This window comes from Oryza sativa, chromosome 4, assembly GCF_034140825.1.
Source record: "Oryza sativa Japonica Group chromosome 4, ASM3414082v1".
NCBI classification, from domain to species: domain Eukaryota; kingdom Viridiplantae; phylum Streptophyta; class Magnoliopsida; order Poales; family Poaceae; genus Oryza; species Oryza sativa.
In genome coordinates, this window is record NC_089038.1 from 31073132 (window position 1) to 31091635 (window position 18504).

An 18504-nucleotide genomic window follows, 5' to 3' on the forward strand; every position below is an offset into this window, starting at 1 on the left:
GGGCAGCTTGCCCTTGAAATATTTGGGGATACCCATTGATCAAAAAAGAATTCTTAACAAAGACTGGAAACTGGCTGAAAACAAGATGGAACACAAACTGGGGTGCTGGCAAGGCAGACTTCAATCTATTGGTGGGAGGCTGATCTTGCTTAATTCTACCCTCAGTAGTGTACCTATGTATATGATATCTTTCTACAGACTACCAAAGGGGGTTCAGGAAAGGATTGATTATTTCAGGAAAAGGTTCCTATGGCAGGAGGATCAGGGTATTAGGAAATACCATCTGGTTAACTGGCCACTGGTTTGCTCACCCAGGGACCAAGGGGGGCTGGGAGTTTTAGATTTGGAGGCAATGAATAAGGCAATGCTTGGGAAATGGATTTGGAGATTGGAAAATGAGGAGGGTTGGTGGCAAGAGATTATTTATGCAAAATATTGTAGTGACAAACCTCTCTCTGGGTTGAGATTAAAGGCTGGTAGCTCTCATTTCTGGCAAGGGGTGATGGAAGTGAAAGATGATTTTTTTTCCTTTTGCACAAAAATTGTGGGGAATGGGGAAAAAACTTTGTTCTGGGAAGACAGTTGGTTGGGTGGTAAACCTCTGGCTATTCAGTTCCCTTCTTTATATGGAATAGTGATTACTAAGAGGATTACTATTGCAGATCTTAACAGGAAGGGGATAGACTGCATGAAATTTAGGAGGGATTTACATGGTGATAAGCTCAGAGATTGGAGGAAGATTGTAAATAGCTGGGAAGGGCTAAATTTAGTAGAAAACTGTAAAGACAAACTCTGGTGGACTTTATCCAAAGATGGGAAGTTCACTGTGAGATCCTTTTATAGAGCCCTCAAGTTACAGCAGACTAGTTTCCCTAATAAGAAAATTTGGAAATTCAGAGTTCCTTTGAAAATTAGAATCTTTATTTGGTTTTTTACTAAAAACAAAATTCTCACAAAAGATAATCTTCTAAAGAGAGGTTGGAGAAAGGGAGACAATAAATGTCAATTTTGTGACAAAGTGGAAACTGTTCAGCATCTCTTTTTTGATTGTCCTTTGGCTAGGCTTATCTGGAATATTATTGCGTGTGCTTTGAATGTGAAACCAGTTTTGAGTAGACAGGATCTGTTTGGTTCCTGGATTCAAAGCATGGACAAATTTACAAAAAACCTTGTGATTGTTGGAATAGCAGCTGTTCTATGGTCTATTTGGAAATGCAGAAACAAAGCTTGTTTTGAAAGAAAGCTTCCAAATGATCCTATTGAGTTAGTTTATTTGGCATGTAACTGGGTGGACTCTTGGGCAATTTTGCAGAAGCAGGAGGCAAGTCGAAGAAATTTGCAGCTGGGAACCAGACTTCTAAAACAGGTGGCAAATGATGTTTTTAATTCAAGTCATGGATGGAGTGGCGGCATTAGAAGAATCGGAGTAGGATGAAGGCAGTTGGCTGCCCCGGATTAGTTGTTAGCTTTTCAGGATTAGTTGTTAGCTTTTCAGGATCTATGTCGAGATGTGGTAGTTTACTGATTAGTCTGTAATGATCAGACTGAATGTTTCTTTTGTAAGCTACCAGATAGGGACCTGGTCTTCCTATCGGTAGTTTTTTCCTTATGTTCTATCAAGACTTGTTTGTAGCTACTGTTCATTTCTAGTAATGGAAATGGGGGTGTTTGCACCCTGGTTCAAAAAAAAAAATGTGGCAGAAACGAATAGACGAAGCAAAAATATCTTAAAAAACGCTGCAAAAATATCTTTAAAAACGGATAGATGAAGTAGCTCAGCTCATCTTTCTTTCTTTTGACCTCGATTCCGTACGCACTGCCGTTATTGGGAACCAGTAGGCTACATGGCGAATACCTGTCTGGTTTCCACGTGCGCGCAGCGTGCCTTGCTTACGGTTGTGCTTCTCAGCTCTAATGGAGTAAGTAGTAATAAGGAGTCGGCAACATAAGAGTTGTGTGTTGAACTCAAAATTATTGTTGATCATTAAAAAAGAAATCTCAAAAATTGATTATTTGTGGTATGTCTGCAACTTTAGACCTCACAAAAAGATGATGCATCGATCACAGTCACAAACGCGTAACACCACAGCAACTCGAATCGCCCGGTGGGTACCATTTGCAAAGCAACATCCTGATCAACCTGATCGCAAATTCGCAATTCTCAAATCCACAGAGTTGTTTTTTTTTTCAAAGACGAAAACACAAAGTTGATGATAATAACGAAGGGAGAAAAAACGACGCCCGGCACGCGCAGCGATCGCGGATCCCGCCACCCGCTCCCACCACCACTACCTCGATCGCACACTACAGTGCCGCAGCGTACAAATTATTCAGGAGCGCGACGTCGCGCGTGATCGCGATCAACCCGATGGACGGATCGCCCGATCCGTATACCGCCTCCCCCCGGAGCCCCTTCTCGTGTACTAGTCACGCTCAATGACGCGACGACCCTTCCCGGCCAAGATTGCCGCCTCCTCCTCTCCTCCGCGCGCGCGCGATCGCTAACCGAAAACGAACGCGCCCGCGCGCGTCGCGATCGATCTTGGTGGTGCAAATGCCGCCGCGACCCCGCACGCCCCCCCGCGCGCGCGCGCGGGCGAAGGGTGGTGGATTGGCTAGCTCTCCCCGTGTCCGACGCGGCCATCGTCGCGCGCGCGCGGCCACGGGCGAGTCCGAGAGTGCGAAGGAGTACACGTGAGGCTGACGCGGCAGCGATGTGTCGCCGGTACGACGTCGCCTTCTGCTCGCCCCCGCGAAGAGGCGGAAGTGTGAACCCGGATTCAATGCGCGAGGAATTTCTTCGCGTCGGCCACACCTCCAGGGACCCCGCGCGGTTAATGAACCAAGGAGCAGAGAGACCGAGACGAGAGCGAGGGTAACATGGCACCTAGTAGAGGCTAGAGCCACGGGCCAGCCACACGCGGGGACACGGCTCGCGTCGCGTCGCGATCGATCGATCGCCGCGGCAGCAGAAACGGGAAGGGTTTTTTTTTTTTGTACGGTGCGTGACGCAGGATCGCACGTAAATTTTGCTCTCTCGCGTCGTCGTCGTCGGAGCATAGCGCGTGCGGGTGGATGGCACGTAAATCGTCGCGCGTCGCTGTCAACCAAGGATACTGCGATATCTGGAGGCTATAAATGGTCGCGCGAGCTCGTGATATCTCCCATCGGTGGCTGCGATGGAGAGCGAAACAGGGGAACGCGAAGTACGTTACGATCCATTTCTTCCACGGGCACCCGGTTGGTTTCAGACTCCTTTGCGTCGCAGAGCAGCGAGCTCCGTTTTACGGCTGCCGAGATTGTGGTTCTTGGAGGGGTTTAGGACTAACCAAACGTGCCCAGATAAGGATGAAGGCCGCGCTGCATTGAATGGGGAAATAGACCGGTCGAAACGACGTACGTAATGGTGACTACTCCCTCCGTTCCAAAAAAAAAGACAAACTCTGATTTCCGTGCCCAACGTTTGACCGTCCGTTTTATTTGAAAAAATTGTGAAAAAAATTAAAAAGACAAGTCACACATAATATATTAATCATGTTTTATCATCTAACAACAATGAAAATATAAATTATAAAAAAATTTCATATAAGACGGACAGTCAAAGTTGGACACGGAAACCCAGAGTTTGCCTTTTTTGGTGACGGAGGGAGTACTGACTTAGGTGGTGTTTAGATCCAGTGACTTAACTTTAGTCCCTGTCTTTAGACACTAATTTAGAGTATTAAATATAGACTACTTACAAAACTAATTACATAAATAAAAGCTAATTCACGAGACAAATTTTTTAAGCCTAATTAATCTATAATTAGAGAATGTTTACTGTAGCATCACATAGGCTAATCATGGATTAATTAGGCTCATTAGATTCGTCTCGCAAATTAGTCCAAGATTATGGATGGGTTTTATTAATAGTCTACGTTTAATATTTATAATTAATTTTCAAACATCCGATGTGATAGGGACTTAAAAGTTTTAAAAGTTTTAGTCCCATCAAGTCATCTTCGTTTTTTATTTCCCTGTGATCTGTGAGCCAGTGAGTCTAGTCTAGAGCGGTTAAACGTCAACAATTGCTGTGAGGGTCCGGCTGCTTGCTCTGGGTTGGTCTGGTTCTCCCGTGGATTACTCAAGGTAAACGCCACTTTGTGCAAAATGCGACTAGTTGCCTGTGTCTGCCGCTCATAAGCCACCACCTTTCCATCTTTTCCAACATAGGACCTGTAGATCTTAACGCTGCTGTCTGCTGTTATTTAGAGTTGTGAGAAATGAAGAATACGCTTGCACGTAGCACGTACGGACGCAGACTTTTTTTTTCCAGGTGTTTGAAACGCTGGACGACTTAAAAGTGGTACTAGTAGGATAGAAATATCACGACGGAGTGCCGTCAGTAGCAGAGATAGGAGATCCCTTCACGGAACGTCAAGGATGAAACTGACCGTGCGGGTTTTAAAGGCCAAACGTGTCATCACATATCAGAGGTGAAATTTTTAGCGAGGCCGCGCTCATCATGCACGGCAAAGCATGCTCCATCGTCACATCGGACAAGATTAACCAGCGTCGTGGAAGACTAGAAGGTCCAGCTTTGGCTACGAAAAACCTGACATTACGTTCTGGAAGTGTCAGCTGCTCCTCTTTTAACGTCTCAACAACAGGTGGCTAGAGATTCGACATGCTCCTACACGATAGTAAATGACCAAAGAAAAGCAGCAACGAAAGTGCAACAAGCGGCCAGAGGACCCGCTTCCAACAGAAAACAGAAGAAAAATCCCAAACCATCTGAAATGCGCCAGGTTGCTGGACGCACCTGCAAGGCTGCAGTCGAAACGAATTTTCAGACGCATATGGCCCCGATAGGTCGCAACAGGCAGATACGTATGAAATGAAGGCATCCAAATAAGCATTACAGCACATGCTGCCAAACGAAATAAATCACTGCTCCCTCCGTTCCAAAAAAAAAAAAAAAAAGACAAACCCTGGTTACCGTGTCCAATGTTTGACGTCTTATTTAAAAAAATTATGAAAAAAATTGAAAAGATAAAAGTCACGCATAAAGTATTCATCATATTTTATCATCTAACAACAATGAAAATACTAATTATAAGAAAAATTTATATAAGACGGACAGTCAAACATTGGCACGCAAACCCGCGGTTTGTCTTTTTTTTTAGAGGGACGGAGGGAGTAGAGACTAGAGCGACTGCCATTAATACTGTAACATGGAAGCTTCTGAAATCACCACAGAAAGGAACAACGCACTCAGATACGGAGATTTCTTCTCGCTCCGTTGTCCACATAAAACTGCGAACTACTATATATCTGCATAGGCTCTAACTCCAAGAAGTAAAACTGGAGCAACGTTAAAGTGAAGTAAGCTCAAATAAGTATCCAAAATCTTTTCTCCAATACGCTAATAAAACGCCATTAGAAATCTCCCTGCAGCAGCTCTGCCGCAAAATCACACCTTGCCCCGTCAAGTATCTGAACGCATGGTTAATAGTGCCACAATTTTCCAAAGGTAATCAGACCTATCCATGTGAAGCATAGTGTATGTACAATCCTGATAGCAGTTAATTACACCTTAATGATGTTAAAAGTAAACCTTGGCACAAGTTTCCCTCTGATCCGTAGCTTCATACATCGCTGTGATCAGCGTCATCACCCTTGGCATCAGCAGCTGCACCAAATGGAGTCACGTGTGACGGATGTGGAACAGGAGGATATTAAAAGTGGTCAAAATAGAACACCTAGACAGAAACCTCGGAAACCAACAGTTAGATTTGAAGTTCTATTGAGATGCCCGTGATAGTGCGTGGGCAAGGGATGTGATTTCAACTCCAAGGTTTTATATTTAATTCTCAACACGCTCACAATTTCTTATAATTATTTGATAGCCAAGCGCCTTCTTGGTTGTCCTAATTTTTTTTTTAAGATTTGAAGTTCTACTAGCAACAATTACTACTGTAAAATTTCACTTCGGTACTGTGCCTCCGCAAGAAAGTGCACTATGTTTTAGTGTCAAACATAAATACAGAAATGCACTAATGCAGTTGCTTACCTTGTTTACTTCCTGGGCAGCAACATGCAAAGAAATCTCCTAATGGTCTCTCTGGGACAGGGATAAGCTTTCCCACAAATGCCAACGGCCAGCTGCATAAAGGAGATCAACCAGGTAGTGAAGTACAGTTCAACACTCTATGAGAACAAATCTGAGAAAAATAGTTGAGACAACACGATTTTCATACTTCCAGAAGGCAGATGTTACAACTATACCAAGATCTGCCTTTTCTTTCACACGAGCGAGAGAGCTTACCTAAAAAAGGCGAGACCTATTGACACCAACCACAACTGCCAGGTGAGTCTGGTTGTCGATGTAAACTTGCCAAGGAACTCAACAATAAGCGCCTGCACATTAACAGATGTGAAGCCAATAACAGATCTAGATCAATTCAGCTCCATATAAACAGCTATAGGGCCCAGTAACAGATATAGTAAGGAGGAATTATTACGGTGGGTTTTCTACCTGCAGTACAACTGTTATGGCAACAATGGCCATAAAGAGATGGTTCCCAGTAATGCCCTTGAATATGTTCAGCTCATCGGGCTTCCTAGCATTGAATTCATTGAACACCTGAGGATGAAAGTATTATGTTTTTTTTTTACGTGAGAAGGTAGACCATTTCATTGATATAAATGGATGTAAGCTACATGAGGAAACTGGGGGGCGGGGGAGGGGGGTGGTTAAAAGAGAAATAGTAAAACAGTGGTAACTCACCTGACAGAGAACAAATGTATTGAATATGAAGGTATTTTTGACTTTGTCTGCATGTGCCTGGTTGTCGTTTTTTAGCTGCAAAAGGCTTGTGCCCCTAAAGTTGAGAGTAAGGAGGACTATAACTTGAAACAGAGCCTGAAGGAAGAACAGATGGTCAATTGAAAGCGTTTGAGATATTTAAATTCAAATTGGAATACACAACAGTACCATACCATTATGATTAAGTTTCTCCACATGACATTTGTTATCAAGGGTTCCCTGAAAACAAGGTAACAAGGTTAGGACAGCTTCAGCATGCAGAAACAAAAAACTCTGTTTGAATTGCACATTGAAAGGTATTAGCAATTCCTGGCACAAATGGACATATAAAGTATCACACAGCTAACAGTACAGTACTACCTAAAAGTCAACAGCACCATCTATTCAATAACGGAGGTAGTATGAAATAGACATGATTATACAGATTATATTAGATCAACTGAGTATGATAACGACATAAAATCATGATCAAACAGCCTTTATAAATATCTCATATTTCCTGGTCTACATGAGATTAAACAGTTGTCTGTGTAAATTAGTTCAGGACATTAGGCCAAGAGCTCATTATTCATTTCGATCGGGTCCTGTTCCTTTAAATGAAATCTCAAAAAAATTATCTCCAGAAACCAAGCAAGACAGTTGTCCAGCAAGAACACAGAGAACAAACCTTCTGCCAACTGGTGGTCTCTGCATAAGATGGTCAGTAGGTGGTTCTGTCGCCAGTGCAAGAGCACCCAGAGTATCCATGATTAGGTTAACCCACAGTAGCTGCCAGCCAACAAGCCCAAGCAAAAGAGAGAGAATATTAACCATAACTTCCGTGTTATCTATCAGTAACAAACAGAGTATGAGCTCAAACCTGAACAGCGTTCAGGGGAACATTCCCAGAACTGACAGCAGCAACAACGTTAATAATCAAGGCTGCAACGTTGACGGTTAACTGAAACTGTATAAATTTCTGAATGTTTGCATAAACCGAGCGACCCCATCTGACAACCTAAAAGCGAGAGAAAAGAATACTATAAGTTGCAGTCATGGAAGGCCAATAACAGAACACAGTGTACATACCCTCACGACCGATGCAAAATTGTCATCCAAGATGATAATATCAGAACTCTCCTTGGCAACTTCAGTTCCCTGGATGCCCATGGAGAGACCTATATCTGCCTATTAAGTTCAGCATTGCATAAGAAAGACTGGATTATGGTTGTTGAACATGAAGATTGTTTCTTTCAAAACATGATGGAACATTAGTCGAGAGATAAACCTCATGCAAAGCTGGGGCATCATTTGTGCCATCTCCAGTCACAGCAACAACATGACCTCTTTTTCTTAATGCTTTAACAAGTAAAAGCTTGTCATTTGGTGAAGACCTCCCCATCACCTGTAACCATTTACATAGGGTATATTTAATTGTCGAGGTGAAGATAGACAACATATACTGAACAAAAACCGACCTGGTATAAACTAGGCACTTGAATGCATCTATTCAAGATAACAGACTATTGATGTATGCACAAGCATAACACAATAAACATACTCTCCAACAAATTAATAGTTCAATATGATTTGGAGAGTTATGTTATAATTAGTTGGATAAGGTGATTGCATATGTTTATTCCTCAGAAAGACAATGATACAAGTCAAAAAGTTCCAATACAGGACCAGGAGGGTCTAATGTTACGTTATCAAGAGCCTTAGCCTGCATGTGAACATGTGCCAACTTTTTTCCAAAATGAACCAAGGTCTGTGCATAATCTTTGTACATATTGTTTCTACTCGTCTGTAAATGTATAGGAGAAGCCTCTCCTATGGATTACCTTTAGAAAAAAAGAAGCTGCTACATTGTAAACAATACACACAACCCGCTGTTTATTTAAAAAAATGGGATCAACCTAGGAGGTTTCGAACTTGGGTGGTCTAAACATACACCACAACATCAACCAACTAAACTAGGTTCAGTTCCTCAACCCACTATTTATTATCAACGCAGGCAAATTAGAAATGTGTCCTTTATTCGACACAGCTCATGCAAATCATCCGCATTACTCATGGCAACTTTTCTTGTTTGCCATGTCATACATCTCCTTCCAAATTCATTGTCCATGATCATGGAAAATGAGAAAGGTTAGCAAGAGACAATAGCTTACCAGTTATCAGAAAGTTGGGTGTTGATAGAGCAACATTTCAGGGTATTTTGTGGCTACTACTACATTATATGCTTGCAGCAGTTTAAAAATACGGTGTTAACAGTGGAGGGTACAGAAATGTAGGAAAAACAGTCATACCGAAATCTTTTCTGCAGCTTCTTCCCTTTCTAAATCTGACAGTGCACGAAAAGCCTTTCCTTCAATAATGACTGGCTCTGACACATTGGGATCAGATAAAATTCCACACTCCAAGGCAATGGCTCTGGCAGTTTGAAGGTTGTCTCCAGTAACCATGCGGACCTAACAATCCAAAAAGAAATTGAATGTAACTTATCAGATTTATAGCTAACATCCCCTGAAGAAGCGAAGTTAAGTAACACATCTCTTCTACGTTTTAGTTACTAAGAGATAGCAGAAAGTAATATTACCACTGACTCACAGAGCAGGATTACCACAACGCAACATTACCTTAATGCCAGCTGCTGCACATAACCGAACAGAATCTTTAACACCCGGGCGGCAAGGATCCTGTGAAGCAATCAAACAAACCAATCAGCAAGTACTTCCAAATTATAGCAGTTCTACAAGTTTTGCTAGTTTCCAGCACATGGCACAATTGGTAGCATGCTAAAGTAGTCTGAAAGATCTGTTATTAACAGATTGTCATTATCCAGTACAAGATTGAGTTAGGTAGACGGCTGTGTGTGTGTGTGTGACAGCTGCAAACACAAATTCTCTGAAACCTCAAGCAGATTACTCAAGTGCTTCATGTTGAGCCATCAGTAGTGTTTCATGGTTTATCTCTTGGGTCAGCTGCCTGTTGTGCTGTTTCCCAGGACTCTGGTCAGTGACTGTTTGGCATAAAAGCGCATGTCTGGAAACTTAACTCCCTACAGCTAGTTGTAATCCATCCCGTGTATTCAATCAGAAAACAAGATGGCAATCATAAATGCAGTTAGTAATTACAGAGTAGTATCACAGTATGGTGCTGCCAGAACAAGTAAAACTTCTACAGTGGTCGTGGTGTAGCACTTTTTCAAAGGGTTCATGGTTGCCGTTTGCACCTGTACTTGTGAGCTCTGACTACTAGTAACTATCCAACCCAATACCGACAGTGTATTATTTGACAAATTGGCTACAGGGAACAGAAAAACCATGAAGCATGCAGTCATAGGAGACAAAGAAACGGCACATCTAATCAGAGTTATGCAGTGAGTATACGAGGAATTGCAATACAGCTCGTGCAGGAGAAATGGAAGGCACAACTACCAAAATAATTACTTCAACTGCAGAGTAAAATGTACATTCGCAACTAACCTTTATCCCAACTATGCCAAGCATAATCAAGTCATCTTCAGGCAATATCCAATCAGCCCTCCGGTCCTCACTTGGGACATCAACCATCTCATATGTTCTATAAGCAAAGGCAACACACCGGAGGCTCGAAGCAGCCATATCTTCTATGAATTTCTTGAATTCACTAATCTGAAGCAACTAATTGTCACCAACAAAACCATAATATGAAAATAAGTGAATTACAAAAGATTGAATGGATATTTACTTTCTCAGGTGTCATTGAATGCTTTGAACCATCTGCAGCAAGCCAGCTTTTGCATGAATCCAAAATAATTTCTGCAGCTCCCTTCCAGTGTATGTGTACCTCAGACTCAGAGCCACCCTCCAGAAATATAAAGAAGAGCATTAATAAATCTTGAAATGAACAGAGAAAAGTAATGGAGTGAATCAAACAAAACATACTGACAAGCTAACAGAACATTTATATCTGCTTATGGTCAAACTTCTGTGAAATTTTTTCGAGCCTTCAATGCAAGAATGCAAATGCTTAGGCGTAATTCCAGGTAATAATTAGATATATAAACTTGACAGATATATACTAGGTAAAACAAACATGAAAATGTGGATAAGAAAGTATGCTGCAAAAAGGGAACTGTTTCCAAAATGTCAACAATTTAACTAACTAGGACAACATAATTGTCAATAGTTGACTAGGCATGCCAATAGTTGACTAGGCATGCCATTTTACATGGTAATGTACCATACACAATAAGAAAAAAAATAGGGGAAGGGGTCTGTCAAAGTTGCAGATATTATGAATTACCAGATGCACTGCAACCCCGCCTCTTTTTTTCTCTGAGTTGAATGGGAAAACATGAAGAATAGAGGACTTTGTTCTTGTGTCATTGAATCTCATGCCAAGCTGTGGAAATATGAAGAGCATGGTCACCAAACAGAAGGCATACAAAAAATCTAGAATCTGTGATTCAGCTACTAAAATAGGATTGTATGTGTACCTTCAGCCCCCAAGACAGTATAGCCTTTTCGGTCGGTGATCCAGTCACCTCTGGATCTTGACCATTCTGCAGAGGTAATTGAATTTAAGCCACTAGTCACCAATTTAATCGAGAACATGACAGAAAACAAGTGTTTGGTCTCATGGACAGTAAAAGGTTCTTGTTACATAACCACAAAGTTGGGATGATCGGGTGAACACCAACAGGAATTAGAGCAAGAGGGGCAAATGGAATGCAACAAGATGCACAGACAAACAAATGCAGAAGTGCTATAAAAGTATAAGTGTAACCTCGGGCTCAAATATGCTTCCAGACGTATTCTGAGCAATTCCTTCGACAATCAATGATGAGATTGAAGCAGATAACACCTGAACATTATCTGGAGGATCCATTTTCTTTCCACCAAAGTAAGCCTCCACAACAGTCATCTTAAAATTGACAAGAAATAGGGAATAAGTCGTGGCTGAGCAAATTTCTGGAATCATGGATCATCTTTGTATCCACCGAAGTGCACAACATTGAGAATATGACAACAGCACCCAACCTGATTCAAAGTCAGCGTTCCTGTCTTGTCGCTGCAAATTGTTGTGGCTGAACCCATAGTTTCACATGCAGAGAGCCTCCTGACCTATAAGCATTAACCCACTCAAGAGAATGCATTTTGCAGGAATAACAAGCAAGCACAATACCAACAAGCGAGCATACCAGAGCTTTGTCCCTCATCATCTTGCGCATAGAGAAGGCAAGCCTGACACAGATAAGTACAGGTATTAGGTTGCTGATAAGGGTGCAAAGTAAAATACATTATCAAATCACACTTACGTCAACGTGACGGCCAATGGTAACCCTTCAGGAACAGCCACGACAACAATTGTTACCTAGTTACATCTCAAGTTGGTAAGATAACAGAAAATGGAAACACCAAAGCATCAGACATGTACAATAGAGTCTACACCTACCGCCACTGTAAATATTCCTACTATTCCTCGTATTGTCTGGCCTACACCCATTTTTCCTTTCACATATTGCACTGACCCATCAGGGTTATAGGTATGCCCAGTGAAGTACCTACAGGAAAACAAAGCGACACATATAAATAAATAGACATTTTGTTAAAACAAATATAAGCAAACTCTACCTGGCCAGAAGGACAACAAGAACGGCGAGAGCAACAGAAAGTCCAACCATTCCAATGAAGGTGGCAACACCGTTCAAGCGAACCTACTCCAGAACAATAAATTCATGTCAACTCATGAACTCGTGCAAAAGTCAACAAGTTAAAAAATCAAACCTGCAAAGGTGTTTCTTCACCAGAATCTTCAGAAATGCTTGCCATTAGCAGTCCCCATTCAGTGTTAATGCCAACTGCGGTCACCTGAGCATTTAAGAATTTATGCATATTTGAGATAGATCAAATTGTAAAACCATGTAACTCATCAGTAATCAATGTTGATGCTACTACAATTTTACTACTTCATAATGTACATATATTTAGAAGGTGAAAGTAGCTGTGCATCCCCTCCATTGAGGCATTGAGTACGCAGACAGTAAACAGAAAACTCACCAGCATAGTGCCATACCCGTCAGCAACTTTACAACCAGACATTAGGAATGGTGATTTCTGATCTTTGTGAACCTTCAATTAACCAAAACTTTGCAGTGTGAGCTTAACACCTAAACCATATTAGTTCCAAATTAACCAAGGAACTCACAATTTTACTCTCTCCGGTCATGCTGGATTCATCTACGGACAGGGAGTGACCACTGATAAGGATCCCATCAGCGGGGACCTGGCAAACAAATTATAATTATCCACAATTTATATTGGCAAACAAATGGTTCAAATGACAAGCTCGATAGACTATGCACCTGGTCACCAATTTTAAGTGGCACAACATCACCAGCAACCAAATCATAAATGGATACCGAGATTCGCCTTCCACCTCTAACCACCTGAAAGAAAAATTGTCAGGTGTGAATTAAGAAACAAAAGAAGTACTGATTAAAAGTATCTGGAATTTAACAACCTCCAATTTGATGTTCTGCTTTTCCTCATTAAGATTTTGAAACTGTAAGGATTGCTTGTAATCGCTAGTTGCTGAAACAAATGGCAAACGTTAGAAGCAAATAGATTTCAATAGATCGCAGATAACTACAAAAAGTTTCAGGACACATTTATTTGAGTTGGCTGGACAAGTCCAAAGCACTACACATATTGTGTAATTAGTCCATACCATCAACGGTTTAGCATTCCCTACTTTATGCCAGTAGGTGAGACATTACTGACAGTAATGCAACAGATAAACCTTCTAAAAGTGGATTAACATATTAATCGACCATAGAAATAATCAGGTAAGATGATTGATCTAACTAATTACATACCTGTAACAACAACAACTAGGAGAACAGCAAAAGCAATGCTTGCTCCATCATACCAGCCTTCTTTTATCCCCTACACACAAAAAAGGAGTTAATTAACTCCAAAAATAATGAAAGTTATAGCTACAAACCAAAAAAAAAAACAGCGATAAACAGTAAGTGGCAAATGGCCAAGCAAACATCAAAGGGAAAAGAAACAGGATGGCAGCTAGACTTGCAAATATACAAATGCTGGATGAAACTGGACTAAATTTAGTGGTTAATGACACCAGGCAAATAATAATAACAATAGGGGGCAAACAAGTCAGTGAGACAGTAAGAGATGATATTTGGTCAATTCAGGAAGCAAAGAATTGAGTAATGAAATCCTACCTCTGTTGTTATGCCCAAAGCAAGTGATACTGCTGCAGCAACCATGAGAATGATAAGTGTCAAATCTTTACAAGCATCCCATAAGAAAGCCTAAACAAAAGTGTCAGTACACCAATAATGAGCATCAAAAAGGGAAAAAATGCTATACAAATATTAAAGAATTCTCAGCAGTCAGCATACCAGGAAGCTTCTTCCTTTCTTACGAGGGTATGTATTCGATCCAAATGCATTTCGTCTTGCAGTCAAATCTGAATCATCTCCACTAATCCCCTTCTCTGTGTCTGTCTTTAGCATGCGCGCTACCCCAGAAATCTGTGGACGAAGTCACAAGGTGTAAACTGTTTTGCACATACATGTAAGGACAATGGCACAAGAAATACTCACCCCTCCATACTGTTGTAGAGCAGAGTAATTGTGATCTCTGGTCAATGCAGTAAGTTGGTCTTCTTTGATACCAAAGCCCAGTGCACCATCAACTGGCGGTGCTGCAAAGTCAATATTGTAGCAAACATTGAGTAACAGCGAGAACAAAACATACAACCCTTCCATGGATGTACTCTAAATTCTTATCGCTATCATATAGCAACTGCGCTCCAGTAAAGCATTCATAGATGTCCCACTTCTAGAATATATGACCATTGCAAACCACAGGCAACCATAGTGACAAGAAAATAAAGTTTAACAAGTTACACGAAACTCTGATATATTATCGTGCAGAACATGAAAACTCTGAACCAAATATTGAATATGTAGAAATAGAAATAACACCTGCCACCTCCTTTTGCTGAACGTGGACTTGTCCTGCTTCTTTAAAGCGGAATGCAGCCTGAAGAAGGAAATCAAGACATCAGCTGAAACTAAGGGAAAAAAAAACAAAAAAAAGTAATGATATTCACCCTGACAACATGAGCTTGTGCACGAATTTTGCTTATAACTTCCTCCCTTTGTTCCTCCCTTTTCAAGTCCAATGTGTATCTAAAGCGCCTGGATGCATTGAGTACTAGAGCTGCTTGCTGCAATAGAAAGAAGGGTGGACAATTAGATACAAAATACCAAATACCAGTCAGTAAGCGTAAAACTTGATTGAAGAAACAATTAAAATGATGCTCTGCAGAGAAAAGATCCAGCAGCTTATGGTGACCAGCAAAGCACACATCTCTCTTATTTGCACGAAAGCATAACATTTTATGGACATGAATATAATTATCTTGACATGTTTTCTGAAGAGATAGATACACTCAGGTATGCAAATCCCTGCGTCGACCCCTGAAGCAGCAGCCAGTACAAGACATACTGCCAAAAACAAACTAAATATAATCTGAACTTGAAATTGAAATTTTAACTACTGTTTTTTCGCAAATTCATGTTTAGGTAAATTATTGTATTACATATGCCGGAGCTATGAAATTTTACATAGCAGCAATGCAAAAGTTTTGAGTCCAAAATTCTGAATTCATATACCAGCTAAAACATCTGTGCTAAATAGCCGCTTACTAATTTCCCGAGGGACCGGTATTCAGAACCTTGGATACGACACCCAGCCCGATATGCAAATACAAAGATTATGCCAGCAATACAATCTTTAGTACAGAATGCACAGATGTCAAAAGATCGGCAAACTAATATTTGATGTTGGATAAAGAAACAAAACAAAATCACCCGGAAAACCCAATTGCGAAGCAACAACTTGTGTGCATGAGGCTCAAAGCTGGTACACAACAGGGGCGAGTCCAGCTACATTCATTTGTTTCAAACATGTCCAGCGCTCCAGGCTTCCAGCTAATTCCACCACCTCTATTAAATATCGTGAATGAGATGCAACAGGGCCCAGTTATAGTTATTAAAAGAGGACACAGAAAATATGGAGGAATCATTAAAGAATAATAACGATTGTTTCGTCCTTATGAGGGTATTTGGAGTCCTGGAGTAACTTAACAAAGTACATACACAGTTGTGATCTATAAACAATTGGCCCACCGATTAGACTAGTTGGGTTAGTTTTTTAGGACGGAAAGCACAGGCGTAGGCTACAGAGTAGCAACATACTACCAGCTCAACTTTGCTACGATTAGCCGCGTGGCGCCCTAGAACATTCTCATCACAAAGAAAGAGCTAAACCATATCCATCTTAGGAAATGTTAAAGCGCCCACAGGTGGAAAAGCTCAAGAGAAGCGATCCAAATTTAACGAAAGTCCAGGCGCTTAAAAAGCAGAGAACAATACAAAAGTATTCGTGTTGAACAAAGCAAGTGAAAGCCCGAACAAATTCGTGTTGAACAAATCTGACGGCATAGTCCGTTACTGGAAAGGTGTGTGTTCAGAATCAAATCTGAACAGATGTGTTGGTTGCTTTTGCACTCATCAGGGGTCCCACGGGAAATCGGATCGACGATGCGAAGAAAAAATGCAACTAGCTTGATGGGTCGCGCACTCAGAACAGTGAAATTTTCACACGAGGTATATGAACGAATTCGTCGAAAATTATGGGGTAATATCTCATCAAAACGATAGTGAAGCTAGAAACTCCCAAATCTAATCTGAAGTGAAAGCGTTAAAAGGGAGAAAAGTAAAAAAAAAACATTAAAAAGGAGAAACACTGAACCGTCCACCGATGCAATCTCCGCTCAAATGTCGAGAGTCGAGACAAAATCACGGGAAGCCAGATCACATGCACATGATATCTCACTCACCAAGTCTTCCTTAAATAATTACTCCATATTTTCCGGGAAAAAAAATGACCGACCCAGCGAGACGTTCGAATTTAAACCACGGACAAATTTAACATTCGTCTAAACACGAAAAATCGGAGGCGAACAATGACAGCCTTGCGCGTAGCGTAGACACCTGTATTCGAAGACAAGCAGCCGCCTCGGCGGTTCAAATTCTCAACCAAAATTCAACCGGTTCAGAGAAACTAAACTGGGTTTCGCTAAAAAAAAAATACAAACGAGCCCTAAACTGCTCCAAAACCGCTCATCGCGAAGCCAAATCTGCGAAAAAAAAAAAACCACCAGTATCCACTACCAACATCACCGGAGCTGCGCAAGCATAACATCAAAATCTAGCTGAAAAAAAAAACAACAACTACAGCTGAGAGCCGGCGGGTGCGGCTTACCCGCCATTTTTTGAGACTCTCGACGGGAGCACCCTTAGCCGGGATGTCGAACGGGTCGGCGGCGGAGCCGATGCTGCCCCAGCTACCGCCGCCGCCGCCGCTGCTGCTGCGGCGCCGCCCGCTGGTCGCTAGTGAAGACGACGCGGACTCCATGTCCGCCGCGGTAGCTCGCAGGAGAGATGACACCGACCCGGCGACGAGAAAACCCTAGAAGAGCTCACCACGCGCGGCGCGCGGCCGCCGCTTCACTTGCGGAGAGGTGGGGAGAGAGAGAGAGAGAGAGAGGCAGTCTGGCCGCGGAGGAGAGGAGCGAATGCCCTGTGTTGCTTTTGGGGGGGAGGAGAAGGCCTGTTTTTTTTTTCTTTTTTGACACGGAGATCGGTTACCAAGCGAAAAAAAAGGGAAACGAGGAATTCGTAGAAGGCACAAAAAAGATTTTTGGATTTTGCGTAAAAGGTATTTTGGGAAATTACACGCGGCCAGTGCCAGGTACAGGCCAGGTGTTCTTTGTTGGGATGTGCCACTGCTGCTCACTGGTTAGTGGGCCAAACAAGCTGAAATATTTTAATTGCAACAAAATTTAAACATAATCAGTAATTTTTTTCTGCTCTATCGATATGACTTCGAGTTGTCTATTGCGAGTCATTAAAAAAAACTATAGAATTCCACTATCTATAGAGTCCCGAGTATTCTCATTGTGACCAATATTTGGCATCATTTCTTATTTGTAGGTCAAGTTGCATATAATTACTTCTAAATATGTATTTGTACATCTCCCTATAAATTGTCCATCTACTTTCGTGATATTGGTGGTGGATGGTGATAAACTATTATTGGTGTTTATAGATTTATTTGATTTGTTGTGAAAAATTTGGCAAGCTAATATTTTTCCAAAACTCAACCCAAGGTTTATAGTAACTTTATCAAAAAACTGCTAGCAAACCTTTCTTGCCCGACTTTTGCAATTGCCAAAGTTGGGTAGTGTTTCTTTTGGCATAAAGTGGACGAGTCGCGAAATTCAGAAATTTCTTATGACAATTGTATTATTTTTCATTGTTTTAAACATGGTATGCTATGGTGGCAATGGCACATTCCAAGTGAGTATTCTCTCCGTCCTAAAATATAAGTGATTTTGGACGAATGAGACACAATCTAGTACAACAAATCTGGAGAGGGAGTCTGTCCAGATTAGTACAATGAATCTAGACACAAGTCTATCTAGATACGTTGCACTAGTATGTGTCGCATATAATCAAAATACCTTATATTTGGAATGTAGGGAGTAGTAATGCTGTAAAAAAAGCTAATTTTAACTACAGGAGTGAATATCAAAAAAGGCAAAAAAAAAAGGGTTAAATATTAGGAAAG

At 41.4% G+C, this 18504-nt stretch overlaps 1 protein-coding gene across 1 annotated transcript; it reads right to left on the reverse strand.

Annotated features, from left to right (window-relative positions):
• Nucleotides 1-5259: 5259 nt before the first annotated feature.
• On the reverse strand, nucleotides 5260-17472 carry LOC4336912 (calcium-transporting ATPase 5, plasma membrane-type-like). The gene is made up of 34 exons (NM_001419848.1): nucleotides 17137-17472; nucleotides 14918-15034; nucleotides 14790-14847; nucleotides 14406-14506; nucleotides 14202-14333; nucleotides 14022-14111; nucleotides 13653-13722; nucleotides 13298-13368; nucleotides 13140-13223; nucleotides 12983-13060; nucleotides 12835-12906; nucleotides 12562-12645; nucleotides 12409-12491; nucleotides 12230-12338; nucleotides 12093-12148; nucleotides 11976-12018; nucleotides 11815-11898; nucleotides 11561-11698; nucleotides 11271-11336; nucleotides 11078-11176; nucleotides 10520-10636; nucleotides 10276-10443; nucleotides 9427-9486; nucleotides 9097-9258; nucleotides 8076-8192; nucleotides 7877-7975; nucleotides 7668-7805; nucleotides 7476-7576; nucleotides 6982-7027; nucleotides 6770-6904; nucleotides 6518-6625; nucleotides 6308-6399; nucleotides 6053-6144; nucleotides 5260-5671 (listed from the first exon to the last, which is right to left on the reverse strand). The coding sequence occupies exons 1-34, from the start codon at nucleotides 17287-17289 to the stop codon at nucleotides 5628-5630; spliced, it is 3267 nt and encodes a 1088-aa protein (NP_001406777.1). The 5' UTR covers nucleotides 17290-17472; the 3' UTR covers nucleotides 5260-5627.
• Between the last annotated feature and the right edge of the window lie 1032 nt (nucleotides 17473-18504).

Bases quoted from the DNA above. Each gene is read 5' to 3' on its own strand.
- LOC4336912 (NM_001419848.1), bottom strand. From the start codon at position 17,289: ATGGAGTCCGCGTCGTCTTCACTAGCGACCAGCGGGCGGCGCCGCAGC. The intron at 11,899-11,975 runs GTATGCTCGCTT...TAATGCTTATAG, and splicing joins TGATGAGGGACAAAGCTCTG to GTCAGGAGGCTCTCTGCATG. The intron at 10,637-11,077 runs GTAATTCATAAT...ATATTTCTGGAG, and splicing joins GCGGGGTTGCAGTGCATCTG to GGTGGCTCTGAGTCTGAGGT.